The sequence below is a fragment of the Tenebrio molitor genome, chromosome X, assembly GCF_963966145.1.
Source record: "Tenebrio molitor chromosome X, icTenMoli1.1, whole genome shotgun sequence".
NCBI lineage: Eukaryota > Metazoa > Arthropoda > Insecta > Coleoptera > Tenebrionidae > Tenebrio > Tenebrio molitor.
The window spans coordinates 6,482,084-6,497,210 of record NC_091055.1 but is presented as its reverse complement, the minus strand read 5'-3'; the positions used below and the strand labels follow the sequence as shown (position 1 = coordinate 6,497,210).

General features: G+C 35.4%; 2 protein-coding genes across 6 annotated transcripts; both read right to left on the bottom strand.

Annotated features, from left to right (window-relative positions):
* Positions 1-805: 805 nt before the first annotated feature.
* LOC138140421 (rho GTPase-activating protein conundrum-like) lies at positions 806-11,389 on the bottom strand. Of its 5 annotated transcripts, none has more exons than XM_069061466.1 (11): positions 11,281-11,389; positions 11,030-11,077; positions 3,348-3,491; positions 3,054-3,295; positions 2,886-3,004; positions 2,571-2,828; positions 2,234-2,520; positions 1,840-2,184; positions 1,566-1,767; positions 1,302-1,518; positions 806-1,026 (listed from the first exon to the last, which is right to left on the bottom strand). In XM_069061466.1, exons 3-11 carry the CDS (start codon positions 3,436-3,438, stop codon positions 934-936), a joined length of 1,854 nt encoding a protein of 617 aa, XP_068917567.1. In that variant the 5' UTR covers positions 3,439-3,491; positions 11,030-11,077; positions 11,281-11,389; the 3' UTR covers positions 806-933. The 5 variants fall into 5 exon arrangements, with proteins under 5 accessions (XP_068917567.1, XP_068917568.1, XP_068917569.1 ...); XM_069061467.1 differs by having other exon boundaries at positions 11,030-11,069; positions 11,119-11,342; XM_069061468.1 differs by having other exon boundaries at positions 11,030-11,069; positions 11,281-11,298.
* A 119-nt stretch (positions 11,390-11,508) lies between these two features.
* Rlip (Ral interacting protein) lies at positions 11,509-14,397 on the bottom strand. The gene is made up of 6 exons (XM_069061472.1): positions 14,148-14,397; positions 13,968-14,097; positions 13,708-13,916; positions 12,697-12,958; positions 12,471-12,648; positions 11,509-12,421 (listed from the first exon to the last, which is right to left on the bottom strand). Exons 1-6 carry the CDS (start codon positions 14,233-14,235, stop codon positions 11,567-11,569), a joined length of 1,722 nt encoding a protein of 573 aa, XP_068917573.1. The 5' UTR covers positions 14,236-14,397; the 3' UTR covers positions 11,509-11,566.
* Between the last annotated feature and the right edge of the window lie 730 nt (positions 14,398-15,127).

The window sequence follows — 15,127 nt, the reverse complement described above, 5'->3', positions numbered from 1 at the left end:
AAATGTTTGCCTCGAACAAATATTGCTTTGCGCCATCACATTTATAAATATCAGAATAATTTTCAAAAAAATATGCAAAGGGTCAACAAGTTGTACTTTATTTTCAAAATTAATATGCCGCAAATTTGAAAAGAAGCGCTGGGTACGTAAATATATTTTTTAAAGGTTTTAACATTTGAAAAAATTCTTATGAAGTGTTCTGTTGTTCATTAAGGCGATTAAAATGTCTTATGTAATAATAAACAAATTACAGTTTAAAACACATCATATTTTCGAAATTATATGTTTTCTTAAGAAATAAGATCACTCTTCAGTCCTGATCTTCATTTTTGTAAAAGTGTCGGCATTGTAGCCGTCATATTGTAACACGCAGTATGTTGTAACACGTAGGTATTACAATTTTTTTTAAGAGTACATATTAGAAAGTTTAAATTTGTAATGCGCTTTATTTATCTAAGTAGGAACTCAAAATATATCAAAAGGAAATAGTTCTGGGTGAGGGAGATGTACTAGAATAATTTATTAGAATTAAAACTTAATGCCAATTTTCAAATAATAGTATGGGTAGACTAACTTGAACAACACAGTAGAACTGTGGGTTGCATAACCTAATATTGAAAATGAGATTTACTTTCTTATCGGTTAAAATGAAAACGTGAGCTTTTCAGAAAAAGATCGATGACTTTTATTTAGAAAAAGTCCAATACCTTTGATAATCTGCCAAAAAGCACAAACAGTGTTGATGCGTATGGTTTTTACTAATTCATTTACTCGAGGTCGGGCAAGTGTGTAAATAAAACATCAATAAAAATTAAAAAGTAAAATTTATTTTGGCACAGAGAATTATTTACCAAGTATTAAATATGTTACTAAAAATTAAGGGTTTTATAAGGTACGTTATTGAGGAATATGTTATTTATTTCGATCGCTGGACTAAATAAAGAATTCTTTTTTGATCCTCGGAGAATTGATAGGACCAGGCTCGTACTGGGTGCTGCTTCTGACCAACTTTGTCTTACCGCACGGCTAAAAAAAATAAACAAAATCAATTGTCAACCCACCCTATCAACTACAACCAAAGCAAAATATGAATTTATTTTAACGGCGTTAGGTGCTTGCTTTGACTGTCGGAGATGTGAGTGGGTTAGAAATGCAGAGTTGGGTGACCAACACAAATTATTTCAAGTGGAATTTGCAGTGAACACCCTCTAAATACACAAAAACTTAACAAAACTCAACACACCGTCACCTCTATTTCCCATACCAAACCCACATAAAATGATGTCTATAATACAACATACAATTCTTTTGTCTCTATCTCTACCACTGTCCTTTTTATCTTGCGCTCTTTTTTGTGCTTCTTTAGCTTGATGAGCTAAGTAACTGGGAATTATCCACAAATTCAGACCCGCGCGCAGCATGGTTTCCATTATAACACAACAAACCGCTGCTCCGTTAATATGTTTGGCGAGTTCTTCTTGCGAGAGTTGCTTCATGATCAACTTACTACTGTTGTCTCTAAAATGTCACCGTTATTCGCTTCTACGACGAAACGGTCGACTTACTTCGGCAATAACAGTCTTGCGGGGAAGAAAGATGGCGCCGTAATCATTGCGACATTATGCATGTTCATCCTGTTCTGATTTTCATGCTTGACCACGTTCAACAGAAATTGCAAGAGTAATTTGTAAGTGTTTCGATGTTCGATCGGAAGTAGTAGAACGAGCAAATTGAGGGCTTTCAACTTGTCTTCGTTGTTGGGTATCACTGAAATTACATCGGTCACTACCGGTTTCGACGCCACCACCCGTGACAAAAGAAAGTGTTGCTAAAACTTACGACTCGTCTTGTAAAACATATCGAACAGTTCCATGGTAAATATGGGATCCGGCAGGTCCCTCAGGAGTTTTTTCAAAACGCCGGTCAACTCGTGGACCGTCGCTTGTTGCAACATGCTCTCGACTTCCTGTCTGTTCGTAAAAAATTTCGATTCGATCTCGCCGCACAAATACTCCAGTTTCTGTTTCTGGCCCGCCAGTCTCAGAATGCCGTCCTCGCAGATGCAGCGTGTGTTTAGTTGGGCAGTCACGCTTTGGAAAATCTCGGGGACCATGAAGTTATCCGTCGGTCTCTGCATATCGCGCATCACCAAAGTCGACAGGTTAACCCCGAAGACGTTCCCCCCTGCAAGCACACTTTCAACCGGGATGACCCAAAATCTCGCGACGTTCACCTTTGTACTTGGTACTGGCCTTGCGTTTCAAAAATACTATTTTGTGTTGATCAAATATGGCGACCAACTCTACGTACAGCAGAGGTTTCAAATACTGATACTCGCTGTCGGTGAACTCGTCGATATCCACCCCCGCATCGCAGCAATCGAGGTTTTGACTCGCCACTTGACTGATCTTGTTCTGTTTGATCAACCCTTCGAAACTGAGGACCTCGTTTTCGTCCCCATTTATGTACACCTTGCTGCAATTATTTGCGTTGTTGCTTAATTCGAAATTGTTTTTACACCTGAAAAACAAACGGTCACCACTGGAATTACATTTTAGCGAACGTCCCACTCGTCATTTTCCGGATTGCGACTTTTCAACGGTTGAATGTGTACTTCTGTGGTGGGGTCACTCCCGCTTCTTTCTCTTTGGGGTCTCGAAAGAGAGGAGTACTCGTTTAGTGGTTGGTAACCTTTCAGGATGACATTTTCGGAGCCTAAGTGGGCCACATCTCCCTTATCGTTGCGGTTGAATTTTTTGTTCTGGATGGGTTCACTGGACGTCCATTTCACTTTTGCTTTGAATACTGGATGACTAGATTCAAGTGGGCTGCAATAAATCAAATTGCAAAAACAATCATTATCGACAAATAAATACGCGTCTTACAAAGCAGGTAAAGATGACAGTTGTTGGTCTTCGTCTGACGTCAAGTCGTCATTTAAAATTCCAATTGAGTCTAATGAATCAGGTGTAGCGCTTCTAGACCTTGTACCGGTGCTCGATGTCTAAAAACGGTCAAAATCAAATCGGATGGTTTCATTTAAATGAGATTACTTCAACACTCCACGTCACGTCCCGTATGTCTTGTCTCTGTTTCCTCCTCGGTTGTCTGCTGTGCAAAGTTCTGTTCAATGTTCGTATTCTAGACCTCACTGTTTGGGCTTGTTTTTCAGTCAAATGTTTTTGCCTAACGGAATCGTTGATTACATTTTCGGTGATCTCTTTTCCTTGACTGTACAATTTAGTCAAGTCTGACAGACCGACTTTTTGAAGAAAATCAGCCGCCTGTTCGGCTTCTACAATTCACAAAATACAATACCACCCACAACTCACTTCGACTGATTCTACCATTGGGGACCTGTTCCTCTTCGATTTCTATTTCATTGTTAGTATCTTTGACTTCGTCTATGTAATAATTTAAGGCTTCTTCCGATTCCATAACGAAAACAGTTATATCTTCCTATTCATCATCGTAGTCTTTACTTCACGCATCTGGAAAGAAAATGCAATTAAAATAGCGACACGTTCACAATAGAATATTCACAATGTTAAAGACTATTCAATTAATGCGAATCGAGTTCTTATTCTTGAATCGTGACTTGCAATACTAATTTTACTACATACGTAAAAAAGTATTCAGATTCTTGGCCACTAGTATGTGTTAGCAGGTATCATACACACTACTACAATAATGCGATTTTATTATATCGAAAAAACGTTTTAATGAACATCAATAGATATTAATGGATAGATACTGCAATCGATTACTTATCACGAACAATCGGTTAATTAATCACTTATCTCATGTTGAATTACCTCATCGAGTACAGTGAATTCGGCATGTTGAGGTAGTTGTGGGAAAACGTTATCCGAAAGTTACGACCAAAATGTACGTAACAAATCAGAATATTCTCTGTTAAAGGTTGAGACGTTGTTTCTTAAACTGTACCATTAGGAGAGAACACGCAAAACGTGTAGAAACATTTCAAAAATTTGTTTTAATCGTATTTGTTCGCCCTAGATTGGAATTACACGACTGAAATCTGTGCCGAGTGATTGTCACATTATTCTTACCTTCTTGTGCGTGTGCATAGAGTAAAAAACTGAAATCTGATCAGTCGATCGTTGCAAATTGACTGAATAATGTTTACTACTCTGGTTTCGCCGGAAACGATCTCGTCTCTTATTTCACATTTAGGCGAATATTGTAGCATTCACAAGTTGCCCTTTCAAATTTTCTATGGCTACTATTTTTTAATCGCAAAATTTTCCAACAAAAAAAAACAAATAATTTCACGCATTTGCTGGTTAAAACGGTTTTAGCAGGCGCACAAACGAAACAATTGCGACACGAATCTATTGAAATTAATGAAACGAGAAGTTACGGATGCATTTGTGTTGCAATTAAGTCTGAACTGTCGGCTTAATTACAAAGCATTTAATGCGAATCGTATTCAATTTCGCACTTCCACGATTTCATTCTTTCGCTTTTAAAATCAGTCAAAACAAGTTGAGGAACTCCAAAAATGAGCGTTTCACTTTCTGCGAATTGATTATCTGGGGATTACGCACGGATAAATTAAGAACAAATACAGATAAATATCAGTTGTTCCAATTAAAATATATGTAATAAAAACATCTATAAACGAATATAACATTCGAGTAATAAACATTATGATCAGGTTCAACAACTAATATGTATACAGGATGAAATCGATATAGGTACATCAGAATATTAAAACCACAGAATCTTCAGACCATTTGCGAAAACCACGTGCGTTCAGTTTTGCGCTTTACCTCAGCATAAGAGCAGAAATGCTATGTACAGGGTGATTCCAGTTTTACCGCCCGATCGAAAACACCCACTTCTAATCGATTTAGAATTCTCAAAAAATTCAGGAATGATTATGTATCGTTGTAGAATATTGTGTAAAAACTTCAAATATTTTAATGAAACAGGTAAATACATCCAGGATGTCCCCAAAAAAGAAGACGAGTCCAGAACTCCCTTATTTATCGCAGGATTGTAATTACATATTTATAAACCAGATTAAATGGTTGTGAATAGGCTACAAAAGGACCTAATAAATTCACATATAGCCCTAAGCGCTTCAAGGCTAAACTGTCAAAATATCTTTTTTCAAACGAGAACACATACTTTTTTTAGTAATTCTGATAGAGATTTTTATTCTGAAAACAGCAATGTATCCCACTTACATACGAAAAATAGAAAAAAAAACAACGCTAATTTCGTCTATGCTCAAACAGCGCTCCATTTTGCGCTAAACTATGATGTATTATTAAATTAGGCGGTCATTTCCACAAAAGAAGTTGACATGGGGTTGTTTATGGTACCCTTTAGGGCCTAAACAATTACTAGAAAAGTTGTCAACAGATGTTTACCAACAATGAGGTATTTATTTATGACACTAGTTGTAAATCTTGGTTATTTTTCACTGTTACTGTTAAAATTGGCATAATTCAAAAACTAATACATAATTTGATGCGAATTTCATAAATATGTTCTTTGCATTATATATGTAATTGTGAATTATGAACGAATACGAAAAAAACAATTTTTTTTTTGCTCAAAATCGATTTGTTAAATTTTATGGTTCTGAATGAAGTGATAAGGGAAAATTTATTGCACACATTTGAAGCCTTGTATCAAGGGAATGTAACCCTAAAGTTCCGTAATTTTTACTAATTTTTATCGTGCGGGCGGTAAAACTTGAATCACCCTGTACAGTTTAAGCACAAAAATTGAGTACGCCATTGATATCACGTTAGGAAGAATAGTAAGATTAAAAAGTTATCGAGTGCACCGCAAAAAAGGTGCAAAAAGTTTTTGGTTTTCATTCATAATATTCTTACACGTTTTTGCGGCTCTGCGTATTTATAGCTATTTATGTAATAAGTCCATAATGTAATGCTTTATTGGACTCGTCCAATAAAGCATCATTATGAACGAGTTGCATACAATATTTTATGTTCGACTGCATTATTTGTTCAAATTACAAAAAAATAACAGTGACATCTATGAGGTAAATGTAGAATGACAGCAGGTTTGCGACTTTATTTATTATTTGGAATAATCACGACGAATAATAAAAAGTAAACAAAATTAAAAGTTACCTATTTTTAAAATTTGCACAAAAGAAACCACATTTTTTCATTTTACAATTTTATTTACACTCATTAACCAACAATAAGCCGTGTCGCTACCATATTACGTAGTTTTGCACAGCGACATCTAACAGCACAAATTCCAAACGCGATCAACCAAAAATTTAAATCTAGTTGGCGATTCCAAAAAATGTCATTTATAAAAGTGTTTTTGAGCTATTTCATTTTTATAGTAAGGTTTTGTGACTCTATTTTTAAAGCGTTTTTGCGGCTATTCATGTTTCGATTAATTAGACTTAGAGCTTACAGAAGCGTCTCGTTACATAAGTTAAATTGGATTTTATGAATTTAAAATGTTTAACCGCATTTTCGGTCTATTCACTTATTGAAGATCCAGGGTTATTATAAATAATTGTAGTCGACGCAGGCTATGCCCATGTTATGAATTTTTTGCTGCTTTCATGTGAACTGTCAATTTTTGTCGCTATCACTGTCATTTTTTAGGGGAAAAGTGAGGCGATGAGAATTTTATTTATTTTTTAAATTAACGATTGACTCCAAAAATATTGAGTTGTTTTGCAAGCAATTCTAAAAATATTGAATTGTTTTGCACCCAATTTAACTCTTGTGTGTGAACGGTGTGTATGTTTTTTATATGGAGTGGCAACCATAAATTTTACACACACTCAGTTTTTACGCCTACTTGGACTACAATCATTTATAATAACCCTGTACAATGGTTTACATATTATGATGCATTTCAATTTCACCCTGTATATTGAGTGTCTCACTGACTGATCACATGAAAAAACTCGTTAAAAATTTCACGGAATTGTTCTTTGTAGTCGTGGAAAATCCGCCACATCCCGGGGTGTGCAAATCTTATGAAAATGTTCGCCTACGAAGTGACGCCAATTTAAGAACAATTTGACATTTCAGCATTGAGACTAATTAGTAATTTTTTGGTTGTACCGACAAAGGCGGCCTTGTTCAGTCACAAATACTCATCTCATCTAGACATATTAAGATATCAGTATTAGTAATTAAATATAATCAGTTTAACAATTATGCTCTCTTCATTTCCATGAGAGATATTTTATACGACCGGCCTCCTTTCATCTCTCTTCCCGAACAAACAATACAGTATGTTAAATTACATATAAAATGCAAATCTTATGACTTCAAGATGTCTTTTAGTGTCAAAAAGTACAGTTAGTAATCACCACGAGTGCAGTAGTGCAAGAAGTAACACACTTAAATTCGATCTCCATTAGACAACAGAATAGGCAATGTTTTTCAGCTCTCGAGTGCTAACACGACTACATATTTTTACATATCATGAGGCATTAATTACACCAGAAATTAATTAGAATTCCGTGGATTTTATAAGCATTGGCAGTGAAATTCGCATTATAGTAACCGGTGAAGGCCGTCGCAGTTATCTAATCGTATGGACTACTTAACTACTTTCTACATTTTCTTTCGATCTTCGACGTAATTTAGGGCGACGTTTTCAATTTTGATTTGTTAGTCTGGCTGAGAAATACAATAATTTGCGTCCTACTCGGTCGTATAGGTGGAGCTACGACTTTTCTACACTTTTAAATATCCCAGTATGGTACTGGATGACGTCATTTTAATTTTATACCGACCAATTCAACAGGGCATGGCTTATATTAAATTGTGTAAACTGTGTAAGTATAGCCTTGAATATAGTGTAGCTAGTCACAGTTTTAACACAATACTTTACCACAGAATTTTCTTATTATTATCATCATAATCATAATATTATAATCGTAGTTCTCAACGTAAAAGATTCTAGTTTTAGAACAGGAAATTACTAATTTAAACGTTACAAGTATTGAAACTCTATGAACAAAAATCATTTGTGACCATTGAAGCACGAATCTGAAATTTATTGGGTGTAATTTTATTAGAAAATTTTACTTTCAGCTAATTAGTTGAACTAGTTTGGAGTGATCTGACAGGTCAGATTAACATCGGTAATTACTCAATTTTAAATTTCGGCTGAGTACTTAACATTTTTGCAATGGTTTAAAAATTGAAAGTAATATGTAACGTTTCGTGAAAGATGCATTCACTTTAAAAAATTTTTACGCCCAATTAGGAGTTAGGACTTACATTTTACTATGAACCAACACTAGATCATCGTTACGTTAATAACAATAATGGTTTTTCTGCACGAATCGTTCAAATTGTTTCACATCGTAACTGCAAGTCCGGTTTTAATTAAATGTTACTTTAATAAGGACGAATAATTTTTAATAGTAGTGACACATCTCGGAAATAAATTAATGTCGCCGCTAAACCATTCAAATGAAATTAAATTAATATCGCACGATTCACGCCAATCAAGATCAAGCATTGGTTACTGAGAAAAATAATTCGTTAATGATGTTAACGTTGTCTCAAATGTGATTATAGATAAGACGAAACGATATCAATAAATATCAAAGATTTGGACGCGTCCACTTTTCTTCTCTACAAAACTATGAACTTTTCCTTTTACGAGAAAGTACCAATAAAAATAGTTTCGCGATTATCATCTGTCTCGATTTTAAAAATTGAAATAACCTGCGCTTAAAAAGAATATTTTATTAGAAAGTTTATTTTTATAGGGTTCAGGGAATCAGTTCACCAGTTGGGAGATCATTCACAATTTCCATTTTAATTAAACAATTCCACTATTTTCATCAGTACAACAGATGTTCGTCGTTTATTAACTCCAACTGGTTACGTTTCGGAAACACAAATGAAGTCTTTGCCGCTTTCGATGCAAATTGTACATCCTGTAATGCGAGTTAGTGGCTTGCAAAAAATAACTTCTAATAGTCAAATTAATACTAACAGAATAACATAACTGTGGACATTATTACATAAATAGCTGTAAAGCATCCAAAGGGATTACTGTAAGGTGGCCTTTTATGTTGCAAATTAATTGACTTCTGAAGTCATCTTTCACTCTTATCAAAATTCGTCTATAAAAGCATCGGCGAATTTATCTGGCCGGAAAAATTATTTTAGGTTTAAATATCGTAGGATTGATCTGTTCCGTGGGAGAGTCACGAGGTATTTAAATTTTGCTCTATTTGAAGCTTCTCGAGGTCAGGACTCGCCCGAACGGCTTCGTTAAACGTTTCTTTTCTAAGTGAAATACTCTCACTAAACACTTCGATTCGTCAATGTAGTTTTTCGGTTCAAAATTTTTTTAGAAAAATTATTTTTACATCAAGTGTTTCCTCTCAAATTCATATATGTTACATAAGTTGGTTTGGGTATCTTTTAACTCGTAACGATCTATTTTTACTTATTTTTTTATCATAATTCGCCTAAAACATTTTTTTTAATTTTTCCTGCTTCAGAGTATCCTCTATAGATTTGTTATCACACAAATTTCTTACAAATGGTATTTAATGTTATTACAAACTGGTATCACAAAGGGTAGCAACAACTTCATTTGCTTCATATTAAAACTTCTTCGCTCCACCTGTATTTTTCTAACCAGGTTTGTCGTAATGTTAAAACACTTAAATACCAACGTAACATTGACGGTTACATTCACCATACACCACAGTTCCGAAAAAGAAATATCGATAATGGCCTTGAAGCATAATATTAGCCAATGAACCACAAAAATATTTGTGCAATACTAATAACGTTCTCTTTATTTGGTTTTCGATTTGGAAATTTTCGCCGAAATTAGGGACTCCCAAAACTGTAAACGAAAATTGTCTCGAAAAAATTTAACAACTGAATTCGATCTACTAAAAAGTAGAAATCAAGGCTGTGGTCGAGTAGAGCAAATTGTTTTAAACCACAATCAGTGCTTCAAATTTGGGCGAGATTAATAGTGGATGTGATAAAAACCAATCTCGTATCCGTTATAATAGCGGATTTGCTGTATCAGCCAATATTAAATCAATCCATTAGCGAACGAGTAAATACAAATTAATCTGCTTGAGCATCTAAAATAATTCTACAAACAAAAATTTTAGCGACTACGGTGAGAAGAAAGTGTCTGAATTATTCATGAATTTTTGAATTTTGATTTTGTTTACATACTTTCTCGCTCTTGTTCGTGTTTTAAAGAAGGGTAGTTAAATAACGTGATATAACACTGTTTTTGTTTTCGATCGGGTTTAAATTAATGAGTCAGATGCAAGAAATTAGAAAAGAACCGTGTCTAAGTGGTTTCAATTTCAAGCTTGACAGATCAAGAAATGAAGTTTTTGTGTTCATAAATAAATAATATATCAACAAATCTGTTGTCCTTGGCGTCTTTTTGTGGTGTAACGGCTCTCGGTGGTTTAAAATTTGATGGCGAAAAATTTTTGATTCTGATGGTAATAGCTTGCCAATTTTGTGGTTACTTAACCTTGAGGACGCGAACAAAGCAAACTACCTACAAGTAGGTACATGTCAGCAAACAACATTATAATCTAATCTATTCTATATTAAAATATCTCGAATCAAGTGTTGAATAAGTAAATAAAAGGGGCTCATTTCCTTACACCTGACACGAAATGAGTGTACTATATGGTGTTGGCGTTTCATGACGATATGTACCAGTGTGAAAACTAAGAAGATATAAACTGGTTCTTGTGTATTATGTTAATTTTCGTCATGAAATCCGTAACTTAATCGAAATTAAATTCAGCGTTAATCGAGTTAACGTTTCTAGGTTAAATTGTGGTTAACGGTGCGTGTAAACGGAATCATGGCATCGTTGGAGTCGTGTAAATAAAGTCAAAATTTTTTCTTCGACGTTTGCAAAACTGGATTATGAATAACAATAAACGTGGGAGTATTGCAATATCGCGATAGATAAATAAATGGGATATGAGGTCAAAAAAGAAAAGTCAAAGCGAAATCGAAAAACTTACCACGGTGACGGGTCCCGTGCAACATCGAATTAAAATTATACTGGAAAACTAATACATAATAAAATGAACAATGTGTACACACTAAACACTTAACAACGAAACTTCTTATCTTATTTATTTACTTTAGTTGAACGTCAACACAAAACTAAGCATCACAAGAAGTTTCATCTATAAAAAATTATTTGAAGGTAGCGCACTTGGCGGTCGTTGCAACGTGCACTCTCTCAAAAAAAAAACGAAAATTTATGCACCTTCGACAACTTCCTATTCTGCAATAATATTAGACATCAAACCCACTGACTCCCCACTAAAAATAAAAACAACACGCATAAAACATTACAAATACTTAAGTAAAGACAGTACCGCCATCTACTCTAGTTTGTCAGTGTGTATTACTAGTTGCCTAAGTGTGACCTTAACCAAGAACTACTTTCCAAATTTAAATTACCTTGCCACTCACCCTCAAATCAAAGCAGCAATTAACTTTGCATACATTTATTATATATATTGTACAGTAATACTGGATAACACAGATAATTAAGATTTTGACATGATTTGCGCCTTCAGTTCAATGCACATCTCCTGTTCTTCAATGATCTGTCTCACCAAATTGATCTTTTTGATTTGTAATATCTGATTTTCCTTAAGAAATAAGTCCATCACTTCGTTTAAGTTCTCGTGAGGAACCATCGCGACTGTGGGCGCCTCTGTTGTAAGCTGGCTCTTCAACATCATAATTTGATTATGCTCAGCTTTTATGTCTTTGAGTAGAGAGTCTCTTAATAAGTGCAAGCCATCATTTTTCAGTTGTAACAGAGTTAAAGTGTTATCCAAAGCTGATTGTTCAGGAGCTACATTACTAGAGTCTTCAATATCACTTGGCCGATCAATATCAATACCCTCATTTAGAGATTCAGGTACAATTGATAAGTTTTGTTTCTGGGCATCACTACTTTCAGCCACATCTTGTGACTTCTCCCCCACTTCTGGATCACTTCTTTTAATTTCCTCTTCCTCAGCTTGACTTTCCACTCTTTCTGCAACTGCCTCTTTATCTTTATTTGCAGTTTTTAATTTCCTTTTCAGTTGGGTGATTATTCTCTGGACTTCCCACAACAATTCTTCTCTATGTTTTGATATGCACCCTACATTCCCCTCTTTATGTATCTGGGCAAGGAGTGATTCTTGTTTTTTTAATTCATTATCAATATCTTCTGGTCTGTCAGGCAATTTCGCGCCTGATTCTAAAGGAGGAATATACCTGTATATTCTAATGTTGGGAAACAATGCTGGACAGTGATGAAGCAGAGCATGCAATAAACGAGATGAACAATGAAATGTGTGATTCAAAGCTGAAGACAAACTCTGTTTGTTCATCTTGTTAGACTTCTCCTGAAACAAAATGTTAAAGCTGGCTGTGTATAAAAAATCCACCACTCACATTTAATGAAACATTATTTAAGTGTGTGATAAGCCAACCTAGTAATAATTTGTTGTAAGGAGGTAAGTTATCTACTAATATTTTTAAATGTTTTTCTCTAGTATTTAGATTAAGAATAGCTCCTGCCTCTTCAAATCTTATTAAAAGATCGTTAGTAAAAACTGGTTCAGGTAAGTCTCTGCAAGCATAGTGTTACTGCAATAATTTGATGTTTCAGATCTAGTACCTTAAATATGTTTTTAATAAACTTGTTACTGTGGGAGTATCATAATCACTTAATTTTAAGTTTGCCCTCTGGTTATACATCTTACGTATTTGCAAAACTTTTGACTTTGTTCCACTTATCTTGTACACTCCTTCAAATGAAATTCCTATTGTTTCAACGTAGTCGATGCATTCCCTTACAGGCAGAGGAATATCTACACCGTCATGGCACCTGCTTCTTTCCACAGCCACCTCTATAGTAGCTCCATAGATTGGCAATATTTCTACAAATGACAACTGTCAAGTGTAACCAGTACTATGATTATTTATGACAGCATCAAATGATGAAAATCCATGCTGGTAATATACAGTTTAGGTCGACAAATCTGACGCATGCGCAAATGAAATTCCGAAACTCAGTGAATCTAAAACTGGGTTCAATTTATACGGGTCCAGCATGCAAGGAGTATAGAAATAATATGGAGGGGACATACGCAAGCTTATAGGCGCGGTCAATTGAAGCAGTGAGGAACAAGGAAACGGGCGCAATTTTATGCAACCCGTGAGGTACGCCCCAGTTAACACTACTTGAGATGTTGGGAATTAACAATAAAACTGCAGGAAAATAAAACACTTTTTTTTTGCATCACAAATGTATTCCGAGTATGAGAAACTAGAAAACCACACTAAATATCATAACGCAAGTGATTTTATTTACTTTCTTGGAGCGTACTAATACAGACATGCGCATTAAGACGGCTTCACTCGGCCGGCCGTATGTCCCCTCCCTATTACTTCTATACTCCTTTCCAGCATGAAACATTGTCTGTTTTTAGGTACTTTAAATGTTTAAAATAAATTGTTATTAAACAATCTCGTAACATCGCTAGCAAAATCCGCGTGACATCCAATCATTTGCGCATGCGTCAGATTTGTCGACCTAAACTGTATAATTACCATCTATGCTCAACATGCTATACCATAATATGACAACAAATGATAAATTTATACAGACAAAAAGTAAGACACTTACCACCTATGTCTGATGTTTCATCAACAGACTGTTTCAACTTTTTTGTTTTCTCACTCTTCATCTTTTCTTTGTCAACTTTTTTATCATTTTTTTTATCTCTGTCTTTTTTCTTTTCAACATCTTTTTCCTTTTCCCTTGACTTGTCCCTTTTCTCTTTAGTTTTTGTGGAAAACTTGAAGGATTTAGCTTTTTTAGTTTTTGATGGACTTCTAAAATTGACTCATCTTGGTGTTTTTTAAATACCAACCTACTCTGATTACCTTGATTTAAAATTTTCGTCAGCGGAACTTTCCCCTTCTAAAGCAGCGTAACCTTTATCTTTGTCCTTCTTTTCTTTACGTTTGCCAATCAATATATCCTTTTTCATAACTTTCTCATTTTCATCACTATCTAAAAACGTACGGAATTTTATGAGGGTTAATACTCCACTATGTTATTACAGTCGCTGTCATTATTGCACTGCTTGTTTAATTCTGATGCGTATAATCCTGGGAAGTCTTTCATTACATCTGGACTGTCGAAATCCATGTTGACGCCCTACAGTTGGCTTTAAAATAAATAAAACAAGTCACAACCCCCTCAGAGTAACAATTGATCGTCGACATTGGGTTACATGTTACTTTCTATCTATTGCATGCACGCGATGCAATGCAACATAAAACCTACATTGACAGCGTTGACAGAATGACAGCTGACTCCCGCATCACGCGCCATCTGCCGTTCTAAAATGTTTCGCAGAAGCGGGAAATTCAAAAGACAATAATTAGGTAGTAATTCTAATGGGAGAGACAATTCGTGGGAAAGACCCACATTCGGAAGATTTTAGGTCTTTCTCGTAAATCGGATTTCTCCTCATTCAATGTGCGCATCTCGACTTGTAACCCCGGCGCATGTACCAAAAACCACCAATGCCAATGGTATATGAAACAAATCGAGATAAAATGCCGCAAAACAAACGAATACCAATCCAGAACCTCATCATCCTCCCACAAGACATCAGAATCTGCGGGACGATATGTTATGTCAGATGACTCTTGTTCTCACTTCTCAGTAGTGTAGCTACGGAAATATCAGAAGATCCAGTTATGTGTACGACCACCCGAGCTGTTCAAGTGGAAACCTGTAATTGGGGTTCGTGCAGAGAATGGTGGCTCTTTGGACGAAAAGCGAGTCATAGCCCCGCCCGAAACCGACCTCCTCATAGCCAACGAGAGCAAGTTGTTTATCAACCTTCAAAGTTGCGTCAACACTCTCTGGGACAAATGCAAAGAATTCTGAATATACGGTAAACATGAGACCGATCGCAACGACCGTGCGCGCATCCTTTTTTTCTATTCAAACGATAATCCTGGAATTGTGGTCGCACGCTTGGACACGATGAAACAGTTTCTTATAGCGCCACTCCTGTCTCAGCCTCTTC

What these genes read in the sequence shown, in the direction of transcription:
- LOC138140421 (XM_069061466.1), bottom strand. Translation starts at nt 3,438, where the DNA reads ATGGAATCGGAAGAAGCCTTAAATTATTACATAGACGAAGTCAAAGAT. An exon ending in ACGTGACGTGGAGTGTTGAA is followed by an intron (nt 3,005 to 3,053) that starts GTAATCTCATTT and finishes GACCGTTTTTAG; the next exon opens with ACATCGAGCACCGGTACAAG. An exon ending in GCAAGACTGTTATTGCCGAA is followed by an intron (nt 1,519 to 1,565) that starts GTAAGTCGACCG and finishes GTGACATTTTAG; the next exon opens with AGACAACAGTAGTAAGTTGA.
- Rlip (XM_069061472.1), bottom strand. Translation starts at nt 14,235, where the DNA reads ATGGATTTCGACAGTCCAGATGTAATGAAAGACTTCCCAGGATTATAC. An exon ending in GTGCAATAATGACAGCGACT is followed by an intron (nt 14,098 to 14,147) that starts GTAATAACATAG and finishes GTACGTTTTTAG; the next exon opens with ATAGTGATGAAAATGAGAAA. An exon ending in TGAAACATCAGACATAGGTG is followed by an intron (nt 12,959 to 13,707) that starts GTAAGTGTCTTA and finishes TGTCATTTGTAG; the next exon opens with AAATATTGCCAATCTATGGA.